Source organism: Megalobrama amblycephala, linkage group LG4 (genome assembly GCF_018812025.1).
Source record: "Megalobrama amblycephala isolate DHTTF-2021 linkage group LG4, ASM1881202v1, whole genome shotgun sequence".
NCBI classification, from domain to species: Eukaryota; Metazoa; Chordata; class Actinopteri; order Cypriniformes; family Xenocyprididae; genus Megalobrama; species Megalobrama amblycephala.
The window spans coordinates 31,629,300-31,657,234 of NC_063047.1; the positions used below are offsets into that span (position 1 = coordinate 31,629,300).

Genomic DNA, 27,935 nt, shown 5'->3' on the forward strand with positions numbered 1-27,935 from the left:
AAACCATGGAAACACCAAAGACGCTTTAATATATTACATGTTTTAATAGGCAAGGGAACAACTGTTTGGTTACATTTATAGACAGAAAAATAATTATTGTTATATAGATCAACACGTTTAGTCTTATTATAGTTTAAATCTAATTTTCTTGATTTTTTGCGAGTATCATGCTTTACCATGCCTCAGAGAAAAACACTATTTTGTCAGGTAGCTAACATAGCATAATCAGATGCAGCTTTATTTTTATTAACAGTAATACAGCATTTTCTCCATCATACAGTACGTTTTAAAATTAATTGCATGCCATTTATCATCACAAGCCATCCAGCATTTAATATGATATTCTAATATGATCTTACTTCAGTGTGTCTCAAACAAGTGTCTCACAGCAGCCACCGAGCGAATGTACAGAGTAACTTTATAACATCATTTTCAACACTCTCAAATGTATCTAATATGATAAACAATGCTGTGTTACCTCATACTCATGACCGGAAAAGCGGAAGCGGCGCCGACGACTGTGTCATAATAAAGGTTCCGCTGCTCGTGAGGCGTGTGTTGCTCAATCGCTCCAGCGGCCTCGTTCAGCTCCCACAACACTCGGTCCTGCTCTGCTTCATACTACAGTAACGTTAATAATCGCATCCATGAACATGATTTCTTCCTGAATTCTATCCCTATCCTTTGAGGTGAAGATCACATGTCCCAAGATTCCACGCTCAAACTTGGCGTCGTCAAGCTACGCCTTTGTTTTGAAAAGGCCTGTAGTGACCTCTAGCGGACAGAAAATATTACATATTGTACCTTTAAGTCAATAATCTAAATGCATTTGCAGGTTCTTTTATGTCAGATAATGGTCACACAACATGCAGGTGAACAAATAAAATATTTAATCTTTTTTTAGTAACCTAAGTGTTTATTTTTATGATTTAATTGTCACAAACTCCTTACAGTTCTTTCCAAACTCCATTTTGGGAAACTCTTGACATTTAATGTACTTCATGTTGTTAATAAAAAAGAATGGAATGTATGTTCTTTCTCTTTGTATTTTTATATCAGTATGGTGCAAGATAATTTGTAAGTACACAGCACTGAACACATATGTGAGCTGATTTATGTGAGGAACGTTTTATTGAGTCCTTAAATAAAGTGAATTAAAATCATTGTGGACTAACCCTATCTCTAAAATACAACTTTTGGCTTTTAGTCCATAAAGACATTATTCAGTGTCTCTGAATGGAGATTTTGCTTCTGTTGAGATTCTGTCTGATATTATTTCCCCAAAGACGGCTTCACAAGCACACACACTCTAACTCTAAACGCCAGTGAGCGGCGCTAATGAGCCGATCTGATCTCTTCTGTGTAGCGCCGTCAAACAAACACGAAGAAGAGGGCTAATCATACCAACTCCGCAATATGACAGGATTTTCAGACTCTCACGTCGTATTTCATGTTCTGTGTATAATTATTATGCTCTTAAATGACGGAACTATCTGTAATGTTGGTAAGTGAGCTTTGAACAAATGAAATATCAATACGAAAATCCGTGAACATAACAAAAACAAAGTCAGGTAGCTGGATAACTGCTAGCAAACATCTTGTTGCCATGGAGAAGCGCAAACTTGAATGTATAATTAAAACATATGTTAATAATGTAAATTAAGCATGTATTCATTAATAACTTCAATGGTATTTAAATAAACCCTTATATTCCAAAGTCAACCGTAATATAATTCTGAAATCAATAGAGAATGTATGATTATTTCAGTGTTTCAGCCAGCGTTTCTTCTGGCATCTGGTCCAAGAATATCATCATTTCTGGTTGGAAACGTGTCTGGCATTTCCTTCAGCCTCAGTGCTGTTTCATCCTCAAATGCAACAGGTAGACAATTACCACAACATTTCTATTCAAACACCTACACACATATGTGACACTTCACAATGAGCTCCCATTAGTTAACATTAGTTAATGCATTAATTAACAAGCAGCAATACTTTTAGAAGCATTGTTAGTTCATGTTAACTAATGGATTGTAAAGTGTTACACATGGACACTGTAATATTTGAGCTTCAACAAATGTTTTCATTGTGAACCTCTTCAGGTAGCATCCCATCTTCATCCTGTATGCCGGTTTATCAAACGCAGTGGAATCTTTCATATGAATTAATTGGGAAGGTGAGTTGATTCTGCCACATTGACTGTTGGTTTATGCAGTATAGAAGGGCAAATACTGTATCTTCATTCTGTTTAGAAGTTACTTAAAATTAGCAACATGGAAAATTTATGAAGTATGGAAAACATTTCCAGTAGTTAACAAGCATCAACACAACAAGAAATGGACTTGTAAAGTCCCCGGTGAAGTAACAGGAAAATGCAAACTGTATTATTAACTTTTATTCCAGTTAACCTGTCATTATGCAGGGTGTGATCACCTACGCATAACTGAAATTCCCCCACTGTTTTCCTGTTTAGCATTATCAGGGAAATAGTTTATAGGGAGGTGCATATTATGAGCTCCAGAACTTGCCCAGGGATTAATAATAATCTTTTGGGCGACGTCTTAGTAAAATGAAAAATTACTTTTCTTTGTATTTCTTTAGGTACCTCAGTCAGCACAGGTGTTTGCAACATTATTAAACATGTTTGCACCGGAGGTGCTTTAGAGTTTAATAGAGCATTCAAACATACAGTAATCAAAAAAACATTTTCTGGTAATTTCCCATTGTGAAATGGCACTTCTTTTTTTGCTCTTCTAAGAAGTATCTTCTAAGAACATACACTACCGTTCGGTAGTTTGGAGTCTGTAAATTTTTTTATTAACTTAAGGAAATAATTTGTTTATTGAGCAGAGATGCATTAAATTGATCAAAAGTGACAGTAAAGATATTTATAATGTCAGTTCTTATCTTTAGAACTTTCTAGTAATCAAAGAATCCATGGTGTCCACAAAAAAATATGAATGTTTTCAACATTGATAATAATAATAAATGTTTCTTGAGTGTCAAATCAGCATATTAGAATGATTTCTGAAGGATCATGTGACACTGAAGACTGGAGTAATGATGCTGAAAATTCAGCTTTGATCACAGGAATAAATTTCATTTTAAAATGTCTGTTTATTTTACAAAATTAGTTAAATTAATTACTCATCCTCATGCCGTTCCACATCTGTAAGACCTTTGTTCAACTTTGGAACACAAATTAAGATATTTTAGTTGAAATCCGATGGCTCAGTGAGGCCTCCATAGGGAGCAATGACATTTCCTCTCAAGATCCATAAAGGTACTAAAAACATATTTAAATCGGTTCATGTGAGTACAGTGGTTCAATATTAATATTATAAAGTGATGAGAATATTTTTGGTGCGGCAAAAAAACAAAATAACTACTTATATAGTGATGGCTGATTTCAAAACACTGCTTCAGGAAGCTTCGGAGCGTTATGAATCTTTTGTGTCGAATCATGATTCAGATCGCGTGTCAAACCGCCAAACTGCTGAAATCACTTGACTTTAGTGATCCGAACCGCTGATTTGACACAAAAGATTCATAACGCTCCAAAGCTTCATGAAGCAGTGTTTTGAAATCAGCCATCACTATATAAGTTGTTATTTTGTTTTTTTGGCGCACCAAAAATATTCTCATCACTTTCTAATATTAATATTGAACCACTGTACTCACATGAACTGATTTAAATATGTTTTTAGTACCTTTATGGATCTTGAGAGAGGAAATGTCATTGCTGGCTATGACACTGAATCATCGGATTTCAACAAAAATATCTTAATTTGTGTTCTGAAGATGAACGAAGGCCTAACGGGTGTTGAACGGCACGAGGGTGAGTAATAAATGACATTATTTTCATTTTTGGGTGAACTAACCCATAACAATGAACAGTTCTTCTACAGCATTTATTAATCTTATTGTTAATCTCAGCATACTAATACATTTAAGATCAAATGTTATATCTGTTAACATTAGTCAATGCACTGAACTAACATGAACATTTTATTAACTAATAAAAATATAAAAATATATGCTGTAAAAATATATTGCTCATTATTAGTTTGTGTTAGTTTATGTATTACTAAACACTGTAAAGAGTTAGCGATTTTTTTTTATTAATGTTTTTGAAAAAAGTCTCTTATTCTCAGCAAGGCTAAAAAAAAAAAGTAATATTGTGAAATATTAATAAAATTCAAAATAACTGTATTCTATTTTAATATATATTAAAATGAAATGTATTCCTGTGATCAAATCTGAATTTTCAGCATCATTACTCCAGTCTTTAGTGTCACGTGATCCTTCACAAATCATTCTAATATGCTGATTTGCTGCTCAAGAAACATTTCCTCTTATTATCAATGTTGAAAACAGTTGTGCTGCTTAATATTTTAGTGGAAACGGTGATAATTCTTTTTCAGTATTCTTTGATAAATAATAATAGTTAAATGCATTCTTATATTCTAAATATAAAAGTCCACACCACAACTATAACGAAAATGGCTAAAAGAAGATATCGTTGAGTCCCTTTCAGAACAATTTTTGATAGCCAATCAGAATTTATCCTGCTTTATAGAGCTCAAGCATTTAAAGCGTCAGACATCAAACTGGATGCTAATATACTTATTATCATAGTTCTCTTTATCATTATCGTTCTTGATGTGAACAGGAATTTCATTTCTTAAATAAAAATCTTACTGACCCAAACATTTTGAACGGTAGTGTATATGCTATTCATTTCAAAGAGTAATGTCCAAATTTATACATTGAGGAAAACGAGGCAAAACACCTGCCATACTGGAACTTTGCATTATTGAATACCAATATATTCTTTCTGTTGAATACCAATATATCAGAATGCCTTCCTGGTACGACTGAGTCTCAACCGCAGTCTTCAGCTGTGTGGGAATGAAACATCTTTCCCAGACTGCTGCCTGGATCCACTCTGCCTCCAGGAGACTCTACTTGTGTCTGCATGTGCTGATGAAACCCTCAAAGCCTCACTCATTATACAGACCCAGATTTATGCCCAGATCTTCCCCAACAACCCCCCTTCGGGTTAGTGTCTCTTTACATGTTACTGAATATGAAGTACTGACTGTAGTACAACCTAGTGGTTTTTAGTACCATTGTGGTACTACTGTTGTTGTTTTTTAGTAGTCAAGTCAAGTAACATTTATTTATATAGCACTTTATACAATTATACATTCTATGAACTATAAGTAACTTTGCAACTACATGTCGGCTACAAGTCTTTAGAGCATTAGTAGACTGTCTACTTAATATCTGCTAACACTTTATTTGATGATCCCCCAAAAGACATTCTACTGACTGTATGTAAATTTGCAAGTACATATCAACTTATTCTACTAACCATAATCTTAATCTTACTTTAACAGTCCACTGATACTCTGAGAGTTAGATGACATGCAAATTAATGAGAGTTAGTTGACATGAAGTTGCAAAGGTTCTTATAGTTAATAGAATGTCTAAAGTGGAGTAGCGAAATAAAGTGTAACCTAAAGCAGCTCTGAAAGAGACAAGTGTCATTATTCAGCTCAAGTCAGTTCATTGTTGATTCAGTTTAGTTCAATAACTGTGTCAAAATTCATCAATTATGAATGAAGCCAAATCTGCTATTCTGTAGTACTCTGGTATTCTTGAAGTACCATCAAATTCCATGGTTCATTTAATATTACTGTCACTTAAACATTTTTGTTGGCATTTATTAATTTAGAAGAAGTACATTCGAGGAACATCACAAGCAGTAGAGCATGGAATGCATGAAATGATTAAATGTATACCTTGAATGCAATGTACTGTAAGTCACTTCAGATAAAAGTGTCTGCCAAATGTATGTTATCATGGCATTACCATCTGATTACCATCTGATACCATCATTTGTACCATGGTACCACTATAGTACTTTTTCATAGATGAATCCTTTGAATATGTTAATGTTTCTTGTACTATATCATAATACATATGTAATTTTTTGCAGAAAATAAAACAGCCATTCCCAACCAAGTGTTTCAGCCTCTCGGCAGCTGCCCATGTGATGTTTCCCTTGGAGAGTGTGACATACGCTGCTGTTGTGACCAGGTAATACTGAAAGCTTGGAGAAGGTTTAGAATATATTTAATCATAATAGGTGGACAGTTGAACATCTGTCTCTAATACATCAGTGCTTTTCAATGGGATTCTGCTGTTGATCCAGTTGACCCTTTGAAGTTGTGATAGTCTTTTCATCCATATTGTAATGTATATCTGAGTGAAACGGATTCTTGAACAAGAATAAAATTAGGACAGGCTTGATTTTGTCCATGGGGAATTGATTGGATGGTTGGATGTTTGTGGTTTGCTATTGGTCGATTTCATGTGAGTGACAGGTTGTCCCGCCCTCACGCTAGTAAACACATCATCAGGAGAGAAGAGATGTCACTGAAATGGGCAGTGGAAGTTATTTTGATTAAAAATTACGAGGACATATTAATTTTTTTTAAAGGTGCCCTAGAATTAAAAATTGAATTTACCTTGGCATAGTTAAATAACAAGAGTTCAGTACATGGAAATGACATACAGTGAGTCTCAAACTCCATTGTTTCCTCCTTCTTACATAAATCTCATTTGTTTAAAAGACCTCCGAAGGACAGGCGAATCTCAACATAACACCGACTGTTACGTAACAGTCGGGATCATTAATATGTATGCCCCCAATATTTGCATATGCCAGCTCATGTTCAAGGCATTACACAAGGGCAGGACGTCTGGATGTGCACAGCTGAATCATCAGACTAGGTAAGCAAGCAAGGACAACAGCGAAAAATGGCAGATGGAGCAATAATAACTGACATGATCCATGATATCATGATATTTTTAGTGATATTTGTAAATTGTCTTTCTAAATGTTTTGTTAGCATGTTGCTAATGTACTGTTAAATGTGGTTAAAGTTACCATTGTTTCTTACTGTATTCACAGAGATAAGACTGTCGTTATTTTCATTTTTAAACACTTGCAGTCTGTATAATTCATAAACACAACTTCATTCTTTATAAATCTCTCCAACAGTGTGTAATGTTAGCTTTAGCCACGGAGCACTATCAAACTCATTCAGAATCAAATGTAAACATCCAAATAAATACCATACTTATGCGATTAGACATGCTGCATGACGAACACTTTGTAAAGATCCATTTTGAGGGTTATATTAGCTGTGTGAACTTTGTTTATGCTGTTTAAGGCAAGCACGAGCTCGGGGGGCAGGGAGCATGAGAATTTAAAGGGGCCGCAGCATGAATCGGCGCATATTTAATGATGCTCCAAAACAGGCAGTTAAAAAAATGAATAAAAAAAAATCTATGGGGTATTTTGAGCTGAAACTTCACAGACACATTCAGTGGACACCTTAGACTTATATTACATCTTTTAAAAAGACATTCTACGGCACCTTTAAATTATGTGCATGGATAAATCATTTATAATAGTACTGCGATATTGCAAAAAAAAAGAAGAATTTTGATTTAATGGTGACTTTAATAACCCATCCTACCTTAGCAGCTATTACTGCGTAGTTTGATACTTTGAATACTTTGATACTAAGAAAAAAATTGCAGCGTCACAGTTATCTCATAAGAATAACATCCAATTAGTTTTTACCATTTTATGAGTACATTTTACTAAAAATCACGCTGGTCATTCCTAAGGGGATGTTTTGTAAAGCTTATCTGAGATGCAGACATCAACAAAGGAGCGCATGATAAATTCTTGTGTATTTATTAGTGTATATTTCCTCTTTTAGGACTGCACTCAAGAAGTACTGTGGTTATTTGCGACTCAGTGTCTTCCTGGACCTTTCGGGGGAAGTTTCAGTCCTGTTCCAGAGTATCAGTGCTCCACTCAGTCCTCTGAAAATGACCCTGATTGGTTCCCCTTTCTCTGTGTCACCTCTCCATTGGACAACAACCCCTTTCTGGGACTTTTCTACAATGGTCAGACAGTGTAAGAAGTGGAAGTTTTTCAGTGCAATATCTTCTATACAGTTTCAGATGTATATCTCCATGTATTATTAGACTTACTCAAAAATACACTACTGTTCAAAAGTTTGGGGTCAGTAAGAAATGCTCACCAAGGCTGTATTTATTTGATCAAAAATATAGCAAAAACAGTAATATTGTAAAGTGTTTTCTATTTGAATATATTTTAAAATGTAATTTATTCCTGTGATGCAAAGCTGAATTTTTCAGCATCATTACTCCAGTCTTTAGTGTCACATGATCCTTCAGAAATCATTCTAATATGCTGATTTGCTCCAGAAACATTTCTTATCAATGCTGAAAACAGTTCTGCTGTTTAATATTTTTTTGAAAGCTGAGATACAGCGTTATTTCAGGATTTTTTATGAATAATAATTTAAAAAGAAAAGCATTTATTTTTACATTTACATTGACATTTAATCACTTAGCAGACACTTTTCTCCAAAGCAACTTACAAGTGAGAACAATAGAAGGAATCAAATCAATACGAGTACAACAGTATGCAAGTGCCATGTCGAGTCCCAGTTATTGCTCAAAGCAAAATTATTATAGAAAAAGTGCTAATATTACTGGGTCAAGTTAGTTGAAACAGAAATTCTTTGTAACATTTTAAATGTCTTTATTGTCACTTTTTGTCAATTTAATGCATCCTTGCTAGATAAAAGTATTAATTTCTATAGAAAAGACCCCAAATCGTTGAGCAGTAGTGCATCTTTGGAAATGTTCTAAATTTGCATGGGTTTTTACAGCTCCCCAAAGCCCAGTCCATCATTCCAAGCCCCGCTTATGACAGCTGCTGTACCTCCCATTAACTACCGCCAGGGGGATCCAATATTCACTAAGGATGACAAATACTTCACCATCCCACAGGTTAGATAACATTGCTAGTGTATCTGCCATTTTATATGAGTGCACTCATTCATGCATGTGTGTGTCTGTCTACTGAGCAGAACTCTGGACTGGGCCAGTGTGCAGACAACGCTCCAGTAGCATTTTTGGAAAACTTTGAGTCTCAGTGTGTGAGGAGGCTGCAGTCCTGTCCATCACCATCTGATGACCTGAGGGTGGATGTTAAAGATGGATGGGGAGGTAGATATTCAGTATGACAGTTTATTTGCTTTCCTCAACCAAACACAAGAACATAGACCGCATATTACAACATAATTGTTACGATTTCCTGATTGGTCTAGGGGAGGAAGGCAACAGAAAAAATGGATGGTGGCGAATGAATGTGCAACAGCATGAAGACACCCCGTCTCCAGACCCAGAGTTGTTTCACAACAACTCAAATAACCACATATTTCACAAAATAAATTATTATTCAAGCAAAGCCAAACAAAAGAAAAATAAGGGTATCAGATTCAAAGGGGGTATTGCCAAAACAACAAACATAAATCAATCTAACTCCTCATTAACCAAATTACCTAAACTAAAAGAAATTACAGCAAAATAAGCTAACTCCCTAGCTAACATAAACAGGAGATCTTTTAAATCTAAATTATAGAGTGTAATAAGAGAGACAAAGGACAGAAACTCTACTTCTTCAATAAGTTCAACAAATAAGGTAAAGATACACAGAGCCACCAGCTACTTGCTTTAACACAACATCAAGTCTGGGGTTGCGGATGAGACTTCAAATCTGATGATAGCTGCAGCTTAAATACTCTCTCTCCCCTTCCATCATCCAATCACAACTGGATACTCATTAATGAAGTCAGGTGGTAACAGTTGCTCTGTGGGGAGAGAGAGAGAAGGAGAAAAACACATGCAAAGCATAGCTTGGGCACAACAACAAAACCCCTCTGCGTAACATAATACAATACGTAGAATCAAACATACATTCAGTACCAACGATTCTTATCTTTAAAAAGTCTCCATATCTGATAAAACATATTCCAATGTGAGAAAATCTAAAATCTTTTTATGCTATGCTGACATCTTTCATGTGCTATTATGTATATAAGTATGAAAATGTCCTTCCCGGTGTTCCTTTTACTCATTTAACAGTGTTTTAGAATACAACTTTATGCTTTTAAGGAAGAGCGTGGGAATCGTGAATCTACCCTCAATGATATGCTTCAGATATGTAAATATAGCTTATGAATCTATTGATCGCCTTGTCTTTCTGAGTAAGCATTCAAATATGCATATGTTCTTATGTTTGCACTCTTTCCAGGTTTGGTCACAGTCAGCGTTGTGGATGAAGTAGCCGATGACCTTAGATTATTTCTGTCAGATTCTCTTGAGCCTATATCTGGTCAGTTGCATTAACGTTTTCAGCAGTTATTTATTTAAATATAATTACATATAACTACAATGATATACACTAGCATTCAAAAGTTTGGGGTGAATATGTTTTTTTTTAAAAGAAATTAGCACTTTTATTCAGTGGACATTTATAATGTTCAAAGATTTCAATTTCAAATAAATATTGTTCTTTTGAACTTTGTATTCGTCAAAGAATCCTGAAAAAATATGTCACTGTTTCCACAAAAATATTTAGCAGCACAACTGTTTTCAGCTGAAAATAATAAGAAATGTTTCTTGAGCAAATCAGCATATTAGAATGATTTCTGTAGGATTTCTGGAGTAATCAGCTTTGCCATCACAGAAATAAATTACATTTTAAAACATAAAATAGAAAATAGTAATTCAAAATTGTAATAATATTTTACAGTATTACTGTTTTTACTGTCAAATAAATGCAGTCTTGGTATGCATAAGTAACTTCTTTCATTAAAAATCATTACAAATCTTACCAACCCAGAACGTTTGAATGGTAGTGTACATATCAAATAATAATACAGAAAAAGCTTACTAAAGTTTCTCTTTTAGAAACATTGTAGTAACATGGATCTTTTCATTGTATAATTGTTTTTTAGAGCCACAACAGTGTGATAATGTCATTGTGGCCTTGCGTTACACTCTTTATTGGAGAGAGAATGGCCTCACTGCCATTACTGTGAAACGGACCACTGCAAACATCACTCTACCTGGTGTGTCACAACTATTGTCTTCCTGTTGACTCTTACAGTATGACACCACCTCTTCACTGCACCTGTTTTTCTTATGGAATGCATCTCTTTATCATGTTTTTTTAATCTTACCTCTCACCTCCCATCTAGTATCTTTGACCAGAAGATATTCTGCAGTGTTTGTCAACGGAAATGAAACATCTCAACCAAACTCTGGCAATCCAGGTTAAAGCAACTCCCTAACTCCCTTCAGATGCTCAGGAACATTGTTTAAAACTTAGGAATAATTTATTATGCATTACTAATATTTGGACAGGTTACCTGGTGAAGAGGCCAGTGATTGGTGGCATTTTGGACTCTGCTGCAGAAATTATACAGAGGGCCCAGATCAATCTCTGGCAGCCAGGTAGTGTAACATATTCATATTTATCCATACAGGACTACAAAAAAATATTACTTTGATCCTGTGCGGTTTCCTCTGCAGGTGGAGATGGACTGTGCTCTTCTGCTGAACTGAGACCAGCTCTGTTCGGGATCAACTCCACATCAGGCTGTATGATTCCTGTGAGTTTGCTGAATATGACACAGTGCAGCCAGGTGAGGTGAGTAACACTGCCGAAGGGTTTTGAACACAATACAGTAGATTCCTATAGAACAGCTTCATTTGACATGCGTCTTTCTTTTGCATGTCATTTCACAGAGAAACGGTGCGTGCTGTCCTAGCTGGATTAGTGACTGCTACACTTGTCTCCACGATGGGAAAACCAAACTTTTCCAACCTAGTGGATTGGGTCAACATTACTAGTGAGCACTACATCATATAATTATCTGTAAAATGTGTAATATATCAAGAGCAAACGAAGGGCCAAAAATCAAACTTGATTGAGGTCCGTGGGCCAAAAGTAAAAGTTGCATTATATCAAACTGTTATGTTAAATTTAAAGTGGTTAACCTTGGTTCCCCTCATTTATAATTTTATTTTTTTGTAATTTCAAACATTAATCAGTCTGCTTAACTAATCTGGTTTTATTTTCAACGTTTTATAGTACAATGATGTTTTTAATGTTACTTTTAAACACCAATTGACATTTAAAAATGTAAAATGAAATAAAAAAGAAAAGAAACTTAAATTAATCCACAAATAAATGATGATTTATAATATGTGAAGTAGATTTGTATTTCATGTGACAGAACATTTACTGATTAAAATATAAATTAGGGTGTATTATTAATAAGGGAATGATAACCATCTTTAAAGTAAGCATGATAATTAAATTAACATCTAAATGGTGCTCATTACATGGCTCTCTAGATGTGATTCTGTTGTCAGATGCAACTGGTGCCATCTTGTGTTCATTAATTGCATTGAAGAAAGGGTAACACTTTAGTTTGGGGTTGAATTGTCACTATGAATTAGTTGCTTATTAGCACGTATTACTAAGATATTGGCTGTTTATTAGTACTTCTAAAGCACATATTAATGTCTTATTCTGCATTACCATATTCTACATCACTTAATCCTACCCAATATCTAAACTTAATAACTACTTTACTAACTATTAATGACCAATGATTAAGAGTTTATTAAGGCAAAAGTCTTAGTCAATAGTTAGTTAATAGTGAGAAATGGACCCTAAACTAAAGTGTGACTGAAAAAAGATAACGGGCAACTTCAGTTCAGTATTAATATTATTGTAATGTTGTTGCATCCTGTCAGGGTTTATTTTGTTGCCGATTGCACGTAACACATAATGAACAAAAGGCAAGTTACAGCACAGTGTATTATATTCCCAAATATTCCTGCATATGCATAATAGCCTATATTGCAACTGCATGGGGACTAAAACAAAATGAACTTTTATTTTTTTGCATGTGAATTTAGATTGTTAAAATGATTTAAATTTAATTATATTAAGTTTTATTAGGTCTAACCTGGAAGTTTGCTGAGGCCCTCTAGTGGGCTCCTTGCCTGGCAAGTCCAAAATGATATATCTTCTACAAGATATATCAGTCCGGTCAGTCCGCCCTCCGTCGCGCCTCGAGTCAACTCCAAACCGTACCGTGCAATCAGATTCGTTTATTTCAGTGACTCAAACAGCGTCACTCTAGTGCGGCGAAAGTCCCTTCAATATCAACAAAGATGGCACACGCGAGACCCGAGAGTTTGTTCTATTCAGCCCTGAATTCAGTTTTAAATGACCAAAAAACACATTATTTACTTTTCGCTGTTGACTCTCTTGTCGCTCTGCTAACGTCATATCCGCCCTTCTCTGATTGGTTTACTCCGCTTCCTGTTTGCTCGGATTTGCTCCGCCCTAGAAATCGAATTGATTCAAAGGCGACCAGACTCATCCGCTGGTACAGCGGTGAGGCTGGATTTTCCAGGCAAGTGGGCTCCGGCCCCTAGTTGAGAACAACTGCTTTAAATGAATGAATGAACTTTGTTATTTCTCTTGTGTGTCTCAGCATCACCGCAGAACTCCAGTCAGCCAGCAGAGGACAGCATTGGAGAGTGTTCTGCTGTTCCGACCCACCTCCACATCCACGTGAGGAGCGTCATCATGGGCAGGGTGCAGGGTGTGCCTCAGATGGTTATACAAGCAGTGGAGATTAGGTACAGGACCGCTTCATTCAGCCTTTGTATTGTTCTTATCATCTCACATTCCTGATAGCAAACATGACAGCTTTATATTAATGTTTGAGCTTGATATATCTGAATGCATAGGCTGTTTTGAACATTTTGCTTTGCATTCATTCTTTTTCCAATTCTCAGTTTCATAGAAACAACATGGTGGATCGAGTGTGAAATGGGCAGTATGAACCCCTGTGTAAACCCAGAGCTAATGCAAAATTTTCCTGTGACCTCTTCTGTGACCTTTACTGACAGTCCTCTTAGTACACAACCCCCTAGATCCAGGTGGGTCATATACACACATATATCATTGAGTTTGATGATTGACTGAATATATACAGTTACATTTTAATTTCTAAATGTATTTATTTTTTTACATTTTAATTTTTTTTCTGAGAAAAAGTACAATAAAAATAATTAATTTTTTTATAATTTGATTTATTAATTTACATTTATTTTGAAATATAAATATAAATAAAATATAAATTATATTGGGACATTATGAAGACATCATATTTTTTAATGTTATTTTTTACAGACATTGTTTGTCATATTTCTTAGGGATGCACCAATATGAAAATTTTGGCAGATACCGATAAACAATAATTCTTTATATTTTAAAGCCAGTAACCGATATATTGGCCGATAAATCTAAATCAAAATTTTTATTAAAAGCCATGTCCCAAGCACACAGTTATAATGTTCTCATTATATTATTGTGTAGCCTACATGACAGACTTGCACTGCACATTGCACTTAACTGTATTTTCCTTTTTCAGAGTGATTTCAATCATATCAAGCAATTCAAAACCATAATGGTGGACAGTGTACATCTGAAGTGTCTCGGCTGAAGGAAAAATCCATTATTTATTGCCTTTAATATATTGGCCAAATTTTCTTATTGGGCCGATAACGATAACATTAAAAATGAACATATATCAGCCGATACCGATATGGTATACCGATATATATCAAGAATCCCAAGTATTTCTATTTGTTTTAATCTGTTACATGCACATGGCATTATTTCACAAATCCAAGCAGGTCATGCAGTCTTGTGAACTCTGTGAAGTTGAATTAAAGTATCTTCTCTTCTGCAGGTTCAGCATTAACTTCACAGAGTTTGACTGTGACAGGAACGATGTGTGCTGGCCTGAGCTGGCGTTCCCTCTCACAAGATATTACACTGGTGAGAGCTTGAATTTCTTATGGTTACTAATAGAATAAGACAGAAATAACAATGAAAACTCTGTCCTGTTAAATGAGTCAGCAACATTTTATATACTATATCATTTTTGTATGTTTTGTGCAGAAATGGCATCATGTTTTAAACTAGGTTATCCCTCATGTTTTGCTGTATTTAGGTAGTTGTCCTGCAGTGTGACCTCTTCTAAAACTATTATTGTAATTTTTGTGTATGCCGTTGTTATATCTGGGGATAACATACAATATTTGTGCTTTCAATTTGTCACACTGCAGTTTAGGTTTAGGTAAACTGCACATAGGTGATTTAAAAATAAAATGTAAAGTTTCCCTTGTGCGAAAATCTAAATCCTTGATTAAAGTATGATTTTTTTTTTTTTTTTTTTGCAGGTGAGCCATATTCCCAGGCTCTGGCTAAAGGTCTTATTCTAGTGTTCTTCTTCATCGCTGCGTCTGTTTTAGGAACGCCATGGAGACAAATCAGACAGGCATGGGACAGTGCTTGATGATGAGAGAGAGCAAGAGATAGAAAAGGACAATTATGTATCAAATAAAATTTGATATTCAATTGTAAATAGCTGTAAAGATAGAATAATTTTTCTTTTCTGGTTTATGAATTTTTATATGTTATGAACTATTTATTATGTTTTGTGAAAAGAACTTTTGTACTTTTTTATTGATTATTCGATGTGAAATAAAAATACACATATTTTATATGTAAAAAACAATGTTTTGTTTCTTCCACTACTATATATGTAACAAATTATCACATATAATAATATTAACTAATAACAATAATAATTGTTACTAATTATTATTCTTGTTATTTTATTATTATTATTATTATTATTAATACATGCGATATGATTATGTATTAATGCTATAGATTTTGAATCAGTGGTCCCGCAGCGCCCCCAGCGGTGCAAAGGTCGCGTAACAGGTGGGAGGGGACAAAAAACATCATTCCGTGCTCACAGTCTCTGACTCTAGCTGAATTTTAGACAGTTATTCTGGTGTACGCGTGGCGACATGAGCGGAAGAGTTGGAGATCTGAGCGTGAAACAAGCCGAAGCTTTGGCCCAGGTGAATTATTTTCCTTTTATTTCTATCAGCAGTCTCTCGTGGATTTAATTGCTCAGGATTTGTGGAGAATCGTGGTCATGTAGTAGATGACGGGATGAAACATTCTCCCGACCAGAGAGAGGCCACACACCGCAGAGGAAAACCGCCGAATCACATTCCTCTTGAATGCAGAATTAATAGACTTTGCTTAGAGTACAAAGTGTTTAAGCTTTAGGCTATTAGTTTATCACTCCATTGCTGAGTTGTGTAATTGACGTAACTGCGCAAGTTTGCACTGTTGTCAGCACATGAATAGATGTTTAGGGATAGTTTCCACCAGTGTGCATGTATGTGCAACTTTATAGTTGACTTTGCTCTTATGAAAGATCAAAGCATGTATATAATGGATGCATTGTATAATTCTTCATCTGTTTTCTTCAGTTTCGAGAAAAGGTTCAGGATATTCTGCCCCAGTGTCCATCCCAGAGTGACCACTTTCTGCTCCGATGGCTGAGAGGTGAGCTACTACTTTAACTGTCACATTCGTGATGCAAAATTAAGTAGGTTAAATATTAATTTCCTGTTTAAGTACTTAAATGTTGAGTAAGAGAGAGAGAGAGGAATCCCTCTGTCCTATCTAAATATATACAGAAATGTATTTACTCTCTTGGAGAACAGTCATAATAGGTAGGCATTAAAAAGCTTAATTAATATAAAAGAGTGTGCATGTTCTATAGAATCTAATTTTATACTGTGGAATAGAAAACAATATTTTAGAATGTTACAATCTAAAGAATAAAATCTTGTAGAATGTCACTATTAAACTATAATGACAACTGTTAAAAAATCTTCTGACTGATACTACCTATAGAATAGAATTGTATTCTACCACATAGAATAGTAAAAGATAGAATAAAATTTTATAGAATGGTCATACTTAAAAAAATACAAATAGCACACCATCTGTTTAATTCAATATTATAGAATGACCATATGTATGAAGTGTAATTTTATAGAATAGAGTCTTTTGGAATGATAGAGTCTATAGAGTAGAATCTTTTTTTTAGACTATAATCTCTATTTTAAGAATAGAATCATAGGATTTTGTAAGCAAATTCTGATGGGATTCTGGAAAGACACGATATGTCCTGTACCGACTCATGTTCAGACAGTATGAATCAGTGTAATCGGATCAAGGCTGCGTGTATCTCAGGATTCAGGAACGAGGAGGATGAGTTCTGGATAGTCTTGGAACTCACAATACTTTATAGATTAGGCCTTCATGTATTGTTCTGGTTAGAAATGTTCTAGATTTGTTTGTTCGTTCAATTATTTTGAATCTTTATGGCTACTTTATTTATTTACAGAAACATATTACATGAAAAAATGTTTGCGGTCTACTCTAGATTTAATTGGAGTGTTATTTATGTTAATTAACTTTAATATTTAAAGGTGCTATATGTAGGCTAAAAAAATTTCATTTGCCAATGTGTGAATAGCTTGTAACAAAACTTAAAAAACGAGACATCCTCCAACTTCCTAGGATGTCAATAAAAGTCTGATTTTTATGTGAAGGACTCGGGACGTTTTTCCTGGGACAATTAAAAGGATGTGACGTTTACGTGCACTGGCCTAGAGCCTCTCTTCTGTTCTATGACACATTAAACGAATGTTTAGACAAGGTTTAGGATAATGCCCAAAGTGTCATTTTGTACTGTAATGTGTCATGAAAAGAAAAGGGTTTAATTTAAACTATAGTCTCACATAGGTCTGTATAGTCTGTAGTCTCAAATATAGGCCTACAGTGTAATTTTAATTACGTCATCTGTCAACACGATGCCGGTGAATTGCAGAGCTGGTGCAAACATATCCACATCGCTATCAGATTCTGTCTTAACTGCTGCTTTCTCACCGCTGTCATTTATGTTGTTTGTTTATTGTGTTATTAAGATGAAAGCGCGCAGCAAATATTTACATATTCAACTAAACGTCCCTCTTAGCAGAGGGGCGGCGACTGGATGTTCGTTAACAGTATATTGCTGCAAAGGTTTTTCCAAATTTGTACTTTTAAGTAAAGAACGGAAAAGAACTTCGCTGTGAGTATATCGTTGTCTTGAATCACGCTGTGTCTTGTACGTTATGTGAGCAATAAGTTGCTGTCTGCAGTTCACTTAGCAGCCACCGGTGTCGCTAATAACAAGGGTTTCGGAATTCTACACAGAGCCCCTTTAAGTTAGTTAAAGGGATAGTTCACCCAAAAATGAAAATTTGATGTTTATCTGCTTACCCCCAGGGCATCCAAGATGTAGGTGACTTTTTTTCTTCAGTCGAACGCAAATTATGATTTTTAACTGCAACCGCTGCCGTCTGTCAGTCAAATAATAGGAGTGATTGGGAACTTGAACAATAAGAGTCGAAAAAACTTCCATAGACAAATCCTAATTAAACCCTGCGGCTCGTGACGACACATTGATGTCCTAAGACACGAAACGATCGGTTTGTGCAAGAAACCGAACAGTATTTATATCATTTTTTACCTTTAATACACCACTATGTCCAACTCCGTTCAGCTTCCGGTTAGTGAGGTCTGATCGCGCTCTGACAACGGAAGTGATGTCTCGCGCTCATTGAAGTATATGGGCGAGACATCACTTCCGTCAGCAGAGCGGGTTTTTTGACCTCACTAACAGGATGCTGAACGCAGTTGGACATAGGTGTATTAGAGGTAAAAAATGATATAAATACTGTTCGGTTTCTCACACAAACCGATTGTTTCGTGTCTTAGGACATCAATGTGTCGTCACGAGCCGCAGGGCTCGTTAATTTGGACTTGTCTAAGCAAGTTTTATTTACTGTTACAGTAGAAGTTCCCATCCACTGCTATTATTTGACTGACAGACGGCAGCGGTTGCAGTTAAAAATCATAATTTGCGTTCGACTGAAGAAACAAATTCACCTACATCTTGGATGTACTGGGGGTAAGCAGATAAACATCAAATTTTCATTTTTGGGTGAACTATCCCTTTAAGTTTCTCTAATTTTCTCTTTTGTTCCTCTTTTGTAAGTTGCTTTGGATGAAAGCGTCTGCTAAATGCACAAATGTAAATGTTTTCTAAACTTTTGTTTGACCCTCCAGAGTGGCTTTTAAACCCTCTCTGGCAGCATTAAAGAGGCTGTTCTTGGGTGTTGACAAAGGCTGTTTTGTGTTCATGAACTCTGCTGAATGCAGCCAGTCTTCTGCAGGGATTTCTAAGCACCAGACAGAGGCTAGCAGCACAGATTTTACATGAGATTACTGATGTAAATGTTTAATTAGCATATAAAAAAATGAGTCCATCTAGAGTCTAGAATGCATGATGGTAGCTCTAGAGCAGGGGTGTCCAATCCTGCTCCTGGAGGGCCACTGTCCTACAGAGTTCAGCTCCAACCCCAATTAAACACACCTGAACCAGCTAATCAAGGTTTTTAGGCATACAGGAAACTTTCAGACAGGTGTGTTGTGGTAAGTTAGAGCTAAACTCTGCAGGACAGTGGCCCTCCAGGACCGAGTTTGGACACCCTTGCTCTAGAGTGTCATATTATATCATGACAATGCATGCTTTTCCTCTGAAGGATGTGGGGTTATTCATATATGTAGTTCTACATACCTGTATTATAATCTTTTGTGCTGCATAAGAGTGTTGACACATGCACATTTCGTTAATAAAGGCTGTGGTGTCTCGCAAGTGTTGATAAGATAAACACTCGATTGTGAAACAAGTCATTGAGGTCTGCAGTGATGTGATATGAGTTCAGTTCACTGCAGTATAACATTGAGTGTGCAGGTAGTTTATGCCTTTAAATAAATGCATATTCTACCATTCAAAGGTCTGGGGTCAGTAAGTCTATTTCAAATAAATGCTGTTCTTTTGAACTTTCTATCCATCAAAGAATCCTGAAAAAAAGAATATTACTACTCACAATATTACTATTGCTGATTAAATAAATGCAGGCATGGTGAGCATAAGACTTATTTCAAAAACATTAAAAAAAAATATTACCAACTCCAAACTTTGATTGTAACTTCATAATGGCTGTAGAGGTTAATTAGTGGTACTATTACCACTAATTAATTAGTACTGTTGCTTATATGAGTTTGAACAGTCTTAACCCCAAGTATTTAGGTGCATATCTCGTCCTACATTATTTGCGCTGTGAACATGAGTGATATCTGTGATTTTTTTTTTTCACTGTCAGCAAAAAAAGGTACGGTGCTTGTCACTGGGGCAGTGCCCTAAGGTACAAAAGTGAAAAAGTACATCTTTGTACCTTACTTACCCCTAAATGGTCCCTATTAGTACCTTAAAGGTACATATTGTGATTTAGACTTACTGCCTCATGGACAATAAAATAAACAAAAAAAAAACCCATAGACATACATTGAAGCCATATCTAGAGACCAGAATATCATATAGATATCAAGAGACTTGGGGATGAGCCAGTAAGCAAACACCTAGCAACCTCCCAGAACACCCTGGCAACCAAATTAGCAACATTCTAAAAAAACGTCAACATGTCAACATCATCGTAACAAAGGCTAATATAAGCATACTATGAATTAAACTATTAATTAATTTTGTTTGATAAAACTGGTGGTAAAAAATATTGTTAAATTATTGTAGGCCTCCATAATGTTTTGTATTGTTTTATTGTTATTGTGATTATTTTAAATTCTATTTCTCTTTGCCTTTACTGATGATTAATGGATTAATACACACATATATATATATATATATATATATATATATATATAAAATGTAAATAAACTAGATTAAAAAGTTTGTAGACAAACTTTGATGATGGCTTGAGAAAGCCAAGCCAGAAAGATCAAAGGTAGTATGAACAGCTTTAAGTTTGAAAGTCCTAAGTTTTAAAGGTTTTAAATTTAAAGTATTTTTAGTTTTAGTTTTAAAACCTAGATAGATAGATTTAGAAATTTTAGTCTTATAAGAAAAATAAAAATCTTTAGTAGATCAGTATGCTGGCTTTCTCAAGCCAACATAATAAATCTAGTTTGTTTGAGTAATGATGTATTTAACAAAGTCACTCTATTCACCATGAAAAATCTTCATAAGAAAGCAACTGACATATCCGTTCCACAAAACACTGAGTGCTTTTGTCAGCTGTGTCACATAATCTTCTTTATGAGTATTAAATACTTATGTATGACTCCATGTCTGACTAATTCTGGGTCAGTTGTGTCTCTAGGCCAGTCAGGTACAGACTAGAGTGACTATAAGACAATGAAACTAATCCACTCACTATACAGGGCAGTGGAAATTAAATAGGGTTGGGTTGAATTTGTAATTAGTATTAGGTTTTTTTTTTTTTTGTGGTAATACTTGTTTGAGGATAGGCGTTTCTCTCCAACAAAATAAGCCTATCTACATGGGAATATGTTGAAGGTCAGCACACTGCGGTCACCTAGTCTGGGCCCACATGTCTGCAAACTTTTCTCCTTTTCAACTGAACAGTTAATCTGTTACCAAATAGTAACTTTCAGGGGCACACGGCTTTAAGTTATCTTGTAGAGTTAAGACACATAAAAGCATGATGTTGAGTAAGTTCCATTAGCACAATATGCTCCTTATACTGTGAGTGTGCCAGTTTATTATTGGATTTTGCCTTTGTACTAGCCATGTGCTTAAATATTAGGGCTGGAAACTGAAGGTTTGTAGGTTCAAACCCTGCAAGACACTTAAAGGGATAGTTTACCCAAAAATCAATATTCTGTCATCATTTGCTCCAATCCTGTATGAATTTCTTTCTTCTGCTGAACATAAAAGAAGATATTTTGAAGATTGTTGATAACCAAACAGTTGATGGACCCCATAGTATTTTTTTCCGTACTATAGAAGTAAATTGGGCCCATTAGCTGATTGGCTATCAACATTCTTCAAAATATCTTCTTTTGTGTTCAGCAGAAGAAATAAATTTATACAGGTTTGGAACAACTTGAGGTTGAGTAAATGATGACAGAATTTTCATTCTGGGTGAATTATCCCTTTAAGCTTCCTGTAATAAATTAGTTATATTGAAAAAAAAAGAACAGTTTAATGACAAATAAGTGCATACTTTTGTTATCTTTTCTATACTAAGTAATTACATATTTTTTCACAACTTGTCTCTCTTGTTTTCCAGCCAGGAATTTCAATCTACAGAAAGCCGAGGCCATGCTGCGCAAGGTATTGCACAAACTTAATACTATATAGTGTTTTTTTTTTTTTTTATATTTACGCTACTATTCAAAGTTTTGGGTCAGAATTATATATATATATATATATATATATATATATATATATATATATATATATATATATTATTGTATTATTATTATAATGTATTTTAAAATACATAATATATTATTCTATAAAGTAATATAAGTAAATAATGTGTTAATAATTATAATAAATTATTACAATAAACAATTAATTAGCTATTTATTTTAATATATTTTTCATTTTTAATTTTTTTTCTGTGATTGAAAAGCCATTTCTTATTATTAACTTATTATTATTATTATTATTATTAGTTCAAAATGGTTGCTGCTAAATGTTTTTTTCCCCAGGATTTTTTAAAAGAACAACATTTAGGCTATATGAAATAGAAATCTTCTTGCTGAAATATTTAAAAAAAAAATCTTATTGAGGCCAAACGGTAGTGGAAATTAGGGATGGGCATTTCAAGCAAAAATAATATTTGAAAATCGCTGGGAATTATTCGATTATTATTCGAAAATCGCACCCCTCCCACGCATGCACGCACGCATGCACACACAAACAGAGAGAGAGGGAGATAGACCATTGACGCTTTCAGTATGATATTGATAAACTGTTTAATTCATTGGGGAATATGCTGTCTTAACTCAATAATGTGCTGAAACATATTAATATGTTCGTTAATATAAGTGAAAGTAAAATCCGCACGGCCATTCATAACGTTGCGAAGCAGAGCGAGCGCTTTCAATTAATTCCTACGTTGAGCTTCCACATGAATAAACTGAAAACGCTCGCTCTCCACCAGTGGACACGCACCATGAATGACCGAGGGGATTTTACTTTCACTTTCAAATTAGCGCCAATTCGGGAGCGGTGACAAGTGATGATACCGGTGTTGTTCCTGAACACCGGCAACACCGACTGTCGCATCAAGTCTACCTCAAGCCTTGATATGCCACGCTAGTCTGTGTTCTACTGTTGTCTAAGAGTTGAATGACAGCTTTTTAGGTGCGTTATTGGCCGCGCGCACCACCCTCTGTGAACGTGTCACCATTGAAAACATGAGGATTTTTAAGACGACAATCGCACAACCTATTCGATATTCTATAATTAAATCAACTAATCGAATATTCGAAAATCGTGACACATTCCTAGTGGAAATCATCATATTTAAAGTTAATTCAGCATATAAACAAGCTCTTGGCATCACTAATTCTGTGCTTTAAACTTCACATTTAACAATTCAGAATAATGCTGTGTGTTATTAATTAACCTTAGGGCAAATTGGTCTGATACAAGAACATTTCTGTAAATCTCTGGATTCGTCCAGTGTGATGAATTTGGGTGTGACAGACCCTCACAATGCCAGCTTTATGTCAAGGGTTGGTGTACATTACCCGAAGGCTTCAAACGACATGTTGAATAACACTATGAAATAGGATCCGACTAATAATAGGCCCTGTTTACACCTGGTGGAACACTTATGATCAGATTTCAAGGGGAGGATTGCTAATTCATACCTATGTACATCACTCGTGATGTCATGCTGCTACTTGTTGATTAAGCTAAAATAAATAAATAAATAAAAATTTTGATGGTTAATTTCTTTTAAAGCCTCATATATCCAGGAGGTACAAGCTGAAGTCCTCCAAATGTAGTGTAATCGTATCACAAAACACTTTGGGCCTCATTTAGGGTTTTTATGCTTTTGATACCAGGTGTAAACTAGACAATTTTATTATAAAATTATACTTTGTTCACTCTTGTAGTTCTCTAGTAGTACTCTTGGTTCTTTAGGTCCAGACCAAAAAAAAGAAAAAGAAGATACATTCAGTCCTGGTTCGCTTAGTGTTCACACCAAAGGAAAAAAAAAAAAAAGCTTTTATGATATATGTTTTGCAACAAACCTTACCAAACATCCAAAACAATGCTGTGTGCTGGGCTAAATGCACTGGTTGTTTGTGCTTACATCTGGTGATATTTGTACAAGCTGAGAACTCCTGAATAGCTTATAAAATGTTAAAGGAATGAAAAAAGCAGCAGGAATTCCTCCATTACACACACACCAGTGAAGATCTGCTGCAAGAAGACGACATGTACCAAGCTGTTTTGGGCAACGTAGATGATGAGATGATGATGAGAACCAGATTTGCTTTTTACGGTTGCATTTTGTGACATCAGGTCTTATATTTGGTTCATTTAGATGACTTTGTTGCTTACATATTTCAGTCGAAACACACACCAGGGTTTGGATGGCAGCGTTCACACTTAGGGTGTGTTCACATTTGGCAGGTTTGCTTCAGTTGAAACGAACTCTGGTGCAATTGCTCTTGTTAGTGCAGTTCATTTGAATAAGTGTTGAATCCGAACCCTGGTGCGCACCAAACAAGTAGACCGAGACCCCTGAAAAGGTGGATCTCGGTCCATTTCCAAACGAACTCAGGTGCGGTTCGACTGAAATATGAATGCAACACGGACCAAAGACATCGAAGCAAACCAAAAACACCCTAAAAAGGACAGAATGCTGAAGCATACCTGTTTTTTATTGTCATAGGAGCTACAAAGCCCATTACAGTACAGTCTCCTAGCAGCAGATCTTTGATTGTGTGCAACGGAGGGATTTCTGCTGCTGTTTTGACTCCTTTACACATATTATTATCTCTTCAGGAGTTCTCATCTGGTCAAAATACCATCATATGTACACACAACGAGCGCATTTAGCCCAGAACACAGCATTGTTTTGGATGTTCATTAAAGGGATAGTTCACCCAAAAATGAAAATTCTGTCATCATTTACTCACCCTCAAGTTGTACCAAACCTGTATGAGTTTCTTTCTTCTGCTGAACACAAAAGAAGATATTTTAAAGAATATGGGTAACCAAACATTTGATGGGCCCCATTGACTTCCATAGAATTGAAGTCAATGAAACTTTTTGGTTACTAGCATTCTTCGAAATATCTTCTTTTGTGTTCAGCAGAAGAAAGAAATTCATACAGGTTTGGTACAACTTGAGGGTGAGTAAATGATGACAGAATTTTCATTTTTGGGTGAACTTTTTTTTTAGGTTGAGTCTTAAAAATGAATGTAAAAATGTATTGCTTTCTTTTTTTGGTCCAGACTAAAAGAACCAAGAGAACCAAACCACAAGTGTGAACACACCCTTATTCAAATGAACCGCACTAACAGAGCAATATGCAATATAAAGCAGCAAAATGGGTTGTTTTTGTACAGGTGATATAACTGGACACGAATGACACCGGAAACCATTCACAATTAAGTTACAAATGGCCACGTTCGCTCTTACGTTAAGAATAAGGTGGATAGGCAATGTTCTATTTTATGTTTTGTCTAGCTGTGCAGTTTAACAGGTATTATTTTAATCCATAATCATAACAAAAGTATTCATGCAGCATCATCAGATAGCAGTTCTGCAGAGGTGAATTGTGCTTTTCAGGATTTAATTCAGGAGCCTGCATTGCAGCGATGAGTCACAACACTGCCTAATCACAGCTTATGGGCGATTACACCGTGATCATTCTATGCTATTGGGTGTTCAAAGTGCTGTTTGCTTTCCCATTGTGCGAGTGATGCTTGTGTAGTTCATGGGTCTTTTATTACAGATATTTTTGGTCGCCATCTTGTATCTTTGAACTCTGTCGCCAGTATCCGTTGAACCTCAGGTCAAAGCACAGCTGTAACTTCTACACAAAGACTCATGGTGGCAAATTAAGTTCAGGCAGAACTGATAACATTGTCAAACGTTGCTGTGTTGATGGTTCTGAATCCTATAGCCATATTTGATTATGCAAACAGTTTTAGGGCAAATACACAGGCATGCTTTTAATCATGTGTTGTTTTTCATGTGCAGCATGTGGAATTTCGGAAATACATGAAAGTTGACACCATCACTACGGAGTGGCAGGTGCCAGAGGTATGACCACCCTACTTTATTTATTATATATTAATTCAAGAATTATGTTAATATAATTAATAATAATAATCCATTTTAATATATTTTACATTTGAATTTATTCCTGTGATGCAAAGCTGAATTTTCAGCATCATTACTCCAGTTTTCAGTGTCACATGATCCTTCAGAAATCATTCTAATATCTTAATTTGGTGCTCAAGAAACATTTCTTCGTCCTATTTTTAAAGCTGCAGTCCGTAATGTTTTTTGGTTAAAAATGAGCCTAAATCAATTTTTGAGCAAGCACATAACCAGCCAGTATTCAAAACTATCTCCTTACCTTAGCCCGATTCACAGCGTTAACCTTGTAATAATGTTCTGTAATAAAATCGGTACTGGTGGATTTCCGCAGGAAATTCGTATTTTCGTCATTATGTCACGTCTGTTAACATAAAGAGGGAATCCCAGTTAAAAGGCTATATGGCATGTCAGGATGCTACAGGCAGCGGATCATTTATAGCCTTTTCTCACAGCAGCTGCAATAATTAAACTTATTTTGATAGCGGATTGTATGGTATGACAAATGGACAATTATGCATTGCTGATGTTGTTAACATTAACAATTTGATAAAGTATAACAATAATAATAATTTGCATGGTTGGATGTGATATGAGTAGGGCTGCACAACGATTAATCGCGATTAATCGTTTGCAAAATAAAAGTCTGTGTTACGTAATATATGTGTGTGTTCTGTGTATAATTATGTATATATAAATACATGCACATACATGTATATATTTAAGAAAAAAATTATATTTATATATAAAATATTTATATTTATATGTACATTTATTTATACATGTATATATTTCTTAAATTTATACATGTATGTGGATGTATTTATATATACATAATTATTATACACAGAACACACACATATATTACGTAACACAGACTTTTATTTTGCAAACGATTAATCGCGATTAATCGTTGTGCAGCCCTAGATATGAGCTAAGCAATTGTTAGATTTAATCACTATTGGCAGCACAATTTATTGTAATGCTTTTTTCTCAGTTGGTCAGAACAAAAGTTGCAGATTTGTTACTTAATTGTTCAGATAAACTCTTATTTTGATCATACTTCCAAAACTACAGTCTGTGATTCCGAAGTACAGTATCCACCGGTGCATAAAGATGATAATTCTGCAAATAACTGCAATTGCAGATTTTGAACAGAGATTGCGACAAAGAGGCAAAAATTACGGACTGCAGTTTTAAACAGAATCAAACAGGTGGTTTTTGCTACTGTGCCTTCTGTGCATATGACCTCTATTATGATTGGCTAGCCTGCTCATGCTCATTATAACCATAGACATTTCTTAATTATCCTTATTTGTAGTTTAATTTCGGTAAATATTGTGCATAAATTGGGAAAGGATTTTTGCAATGTTGATGTTGAGTATATATACATAGTACATCTCTCCTGTTTTCCATGATGTGTCCCCTTTAAGAGTTTAATCTTACAATTTACTTATGATTGGTACTGTGTTCATGTTTCATCCAGTGTGTGTGTGTGTGTGTGATTTTTTAAGGTTATAGAGAAGTATCTGTCTGGTGGCATGTGTGGCCATGACCGTGAAGGGAGCCCGGTCTGGTATGATGTCGTCGGACCTATGGACCCTAAGGGTCTGATGCACTCAGCGTCTAAGCAGGACTTAGTCAAGTCTAAAGTCAGAGACTGCGAGATTCTGCAGAAAGAGTGCGACTTACAGAGCGAACGGGTAGGTGTGTGGCTGTGAGAAGTGGCTATAGTTCACCTAAATATGATCATTCTGTCATTGTTTACACTCACATATG

The 27,935-nt window shown here is 35.2% G+C and overlaps 2 protein-coding genes across 3 annotated transcripts in view; both read left to right on the forward strand.

Moving 5' to 3' along the window:
• Positions 1-1,346: 1,346 nt before the first annotated feature.
• Positions 1,347-15,560, forward strand: tctn2 (tectonic family member 2). Of its 2 annotated transcripts, XM_048188884.1 has the most exons (18): positions 1,347-1,504; positions 1,769-1,882; positions 2,103-2,176; positions 4,860-5,061; positions 6,005-6,105; positions 7,803-8,002; positions 8,787-8,907; positions 8,988-9,126; positions 10,214-10,294; positions 10,920-11,033; positions 11,163-11,237; positions 11,329-11,418; positions 11,497-11,614; positions 11,713-11,816; positions 13,479-13,626; positions 13,786-13,929; positions 14,745-14,833; positions 15,238-15,560. In XM_048188884.1, exons 1-18 carry the CDS (start codon positions 1,417-1,419, stop codon positions 15,351-15,353), a joined length of 2,118 nt encoding a protein of 705 aa, XP_048044841.1. In that variant the 5' UTR covers positions 1,347-1,416; the 3' UTR covers positions 15,354-15,560. The 2 variants fall into 2 exon arrangements, with proteins under 2 accessions (XP_048044841.1, XP_048044842.1); XM_048188885.1 differs by lacking the exons at positions 14,745-14,833; positions 15,238-15,560 and having other exon boundaries at positions 11,497-11,609; positions 13,786-13,927.
• Positions 15,561-15,776: 216 nt separating this feature from the next.
• Positions 15,777-27,935, forward strand: part of sec14l8 (SEC14-like lipid binding 8) — a 30,369-nt gene continuing 18,210 nt past the window's right edge. Inside the window, exons 1-5 of the mRNA XM_048188886.1 lie at positions 15,777-15,930; positions 16,351-16,426; positions 22,090-22,133; positions 26,037-26,099; positions 27,671-27,859. Coding sequence (XP_048044843.1) covers positions 15,877-15,930; positions 16,351-16,426; positions 22,090-22,133; positions 26,037-26,099; positions 27,671-27,859 — 426 coding nt within the window. The 5' untranslated portion in view covers positions 15,777-15,876. The remainder of the gene's footprint in view (positions 15,931-16,350; positions 16,427-22,089; positions 22,134-26,036; positions 26,100-27,670; positions 27,860-27,935) is intronic.

Coding starts and splice junctions, on each gene's coding strand:
- tctn2 (XM_048188884.1), top strand. CDS start 1,417: ATGACAGGATTTTCAGACTCTCACGTCGTATTTCATGTTCTGTGTATA. Junction 11,238..11,328: donor ACCAAACTCTGGCAATCCAG/GTTAAAGCAACT, acceptor ATATTTGGACAG/GTTACCTGGTGAAGAGGCCA. Junction 11,419..11,496: donor GATCAATCTCTGGCAGCCAG/GTAGTGTAACAT, acceptor TTTCCTCTGCAG/GTGGAGATGGACTGTGCTCT.